The following is a 2632-nucleotide window of genomic DNA, read 5'->3' on the forward strand; positions in this document are numbered from 1 at the left end:
GTGGGGGGCTGCGGCTGCGGCTGCGGCTGTGGCTGCGGGCTGGTCGAGCTCGCACCGCCGCCACCGCCGCTACTGCCGGCCTGGCCCTGCACCTGCACCTGCACCTGCACCTGGGCTGGGCTGGGCTGCGTCGCCGCCGCGGGTGCCTTGCCCTTATCCGCCGCCGACGTAGGCGCGGGCGACGCAGCGTTGGACGCCGCAGCGCCACCCTGCTGCTTGTTCCTCTTCTTCTTTGCCTTTTTCTGCTGCGCCGCCAGCTTGTTGGCAACCTGGAGCAGCTGCAGCTGCGCCGGCGTCAGCTTGGCCAGCTGGTTGCCGCCGCCCGCCTGCGACTTTTTCAGTAGGGCGATGAGCGCCGCCGCCTCTGGGTGCGCCGCCAGGGCCGACAGGGCCGACAGCGGGTCCTCGCTGGCGGGTGGCGAGGCGGCCTTGGTAGCAACGCCGCCCGCGCTGCTGCTGCTGCTGCTGCTGCTGCTAGCACCACCTGGTGCAGGCGCCGACACGGGCGCAGGCGAGGCGGAAGATCCAGGTGCTGGGCCTTTTGACGGTCCTGCCGGCGTGAAGGGGGCGGCGACGGTTGGGGCTGGCGATGCGCTGGCTTGCGTCGGCTTCGCCGCGCTGCTCGTGCCGACGGGCGACGCTGCCGTGAGGGCGGGCGATGGGGATGCGGTCGCTGGCGGGTTGGGCTTTGCAGCAGCCACGGTAGGGGCCCCTGCCGCAGCAACAGCAGGCCCCGCTCCAGCTCCGGCTCCAACTCCGGCTCCAACTCCTGCCTCTGACCCAGGCCCTGCTTGTGCTGGCGCACCCGTAACAGCCCGGGACGGCACAGATACGGCAGGCGGGCTGGCCTTTGGCGGCGGTGCCGGCGACGCGTCGTTGCCGGAATTTGCCAGCGCGCCGCCGGCCGCGGGCGACGCCGTGACAGACGGCATCGGCAGAGGCAGGGTCGACTTGGTCGCCACGCTCGACGGCAGCTCCGCGGGCTGCAGCGACCTCACGCCCGTCATCGGCGGTCTCGGAACCGCATGGGCAACGGGCTGCGACGACGACGACGACGACGACGAGGACGCCGGCATGCTGCCCACGGCCGCGACAGCAGCCCCGCTGGTGCCGCCCACGGTCGGTCTCGAGACTCCGACCGCCGGCGGCGACATGGCCGGCAACGTCCGTGGTGGAGCCGCAGGCGCGGCAAAGGGCGCGACAGGGGATGCAGCTTTGCCGCTATTGGAGGCGCCGCTCGACGAGACAGCAGTTGCCACCGCCGGCTGAGCAGGCTGCGTCGTCGCAGACGTTGGCAGAGCTGCTGCAGCATTCATTGTCGTCGCCGTCGAGGGTGCCGGGGTCTTTGCAGGTGCAGCCGTGTTGCTGGCAGCCGCGTTGGTGGCGCTCGCATCGACCTTTTGCTGCGCGGCCAGCTGCTGGAGGCGCATGCGCTCCTTGAGGTGGCTGACGAGGTAGGCCTGCAGCACCTGGAGCGCCTGCTGGGCACCCAGGCCTTCAATGTGCGCCAGCTGCCCAGCATTGAGGTGGCCAAACACCTGCGGGCTCAGGAACAGCTTGCCGTCGTGATGCACAATCGGCGGCGTCTCGAGCAGCGCCTCGATGGTCCCCGGTGCCGCCTTGGGCTTGTCGGGCGTCGACGAGCCGCCGCCCGCCGCCGCCGCCGTTGTCGGGGCGACGCCAATCACCAGCGGGATCTTGACGGCCGGGATCGCCGCAGAGCTCGTGCCATTCGACTTTGTCGCTGCCGTCGCCGTCGCCGTCGCTGTCGCCGTCGCCGTCGCCGCGGCCGCTGTGGCTGCTGCTGCTGTCGCTGTACCCGTCGCTGTAGGCGACGAGACGGAATTGGACGCAGGCTGAGCGGCGAGCGCCGATGCCGGTGCAAGTGCCGCTGCAGCGCCGTTCGCATCGCCGGCAGCCTTGTTGAGGGCGGCATCGCTGCTGCTGCCGGGGACTCCGCCGCTGGCAGCCGCGGCCGCGGCCGCCTTTGCCGCCTCCTCCTTCTCCCTTGCGATCGTCTCGCGCCGCTGCCGGGCCAGCTCGCTGTCGGACATGCAGTAAAAGATGCCCTTGCCCGGCTCGTCGGAGCGGCGCGGGATCTTTGTAAAGTCGCGCGAGGAGCCGATGGCGTGCCGCACCGAGCTCTGCCAGTCGCGGCCCGTGTGGCGGCCGTTGCGCTTGAACCATATCCACTTTTTCGAGATCCACTCGTACACCTCCTGCAGCGTCAGCTTGCCTCCCCGGTTGGCGCAGTGCTCGGACCGCAGCGCATGCGAGATGAGCTCGATGTTGGAGAGGTCCGGCTTGTCCTCGGGGCCCGGCGGAGGCTTTGGCGGGCCGTTTGACTGCGGCGTGGCGGGCGTGGGTATCTTGGGCGCTGCTGCTGCTGCTCCAGCAGTAGTGCCCGGTTTGCCCGCCGCGGCCGCCGAGGTCGAGCTCGCCGTGGCCGGTGCGATGGCCGAGTTGCCAGCGGTGGGAGCAGGCCGCGAGCCTCCCGCCTTCGTCGCTGTCGACGCAGCCGCAGGGGCCGTGCTCGCCTTGCCAGCGGCGGCGCTCGGGGTGCCCGGTGCTCCGATCTTCGACCTGTCCGCCTCTTTGGTCGCGGTAGCAGGCAGGGCGGCCCTTGCTTCGG

The 2632-nt window shown here is 71.2% G+C and overlaps 1 protein-coding gene across 1 annotated transcript in view; it reads right to left on the bottom strand.

Annotated features, from left to right (window-relative positions):
* The window catches only part of PFL1_04884 (uncharacterized protein), a gene marked incomplete at both ends in the record, with an annotated part of 6530 nt that overhangs the window by 358 nt on the left and 3540 nt on the right, over window positions 1-2632 (bottom strand). Inside the window, 2 exons of the mRNA XM_007882412.1 lie at window positions 56-640; window positions 806-2593. Coding sequence (XP_007880603.1) covers window positions 56-640; window positions 806-2593 — 2373 coding nt within the window. The remainder of the gene's footprint in view (window positions 1-55; window positions 641-805; window positions 2594-2632) is intronic.

Source organism: Pseudozyma flocculosa (assembly GCF_000417875.1).
Source record: "Pseudozyma flocculosa PF-1 unplaced genomic scaffold scaffold00016, whole genome shotgun sequence".
Taxonomy (NCBI): domain Eukaryota; kingdom Fungi; phylum Basidiomycota; class Ustilaginomycetes; order Ustilaginales; family Ustilaginaceae; genus Pseudozyma; species Pseudozyma flocculosa.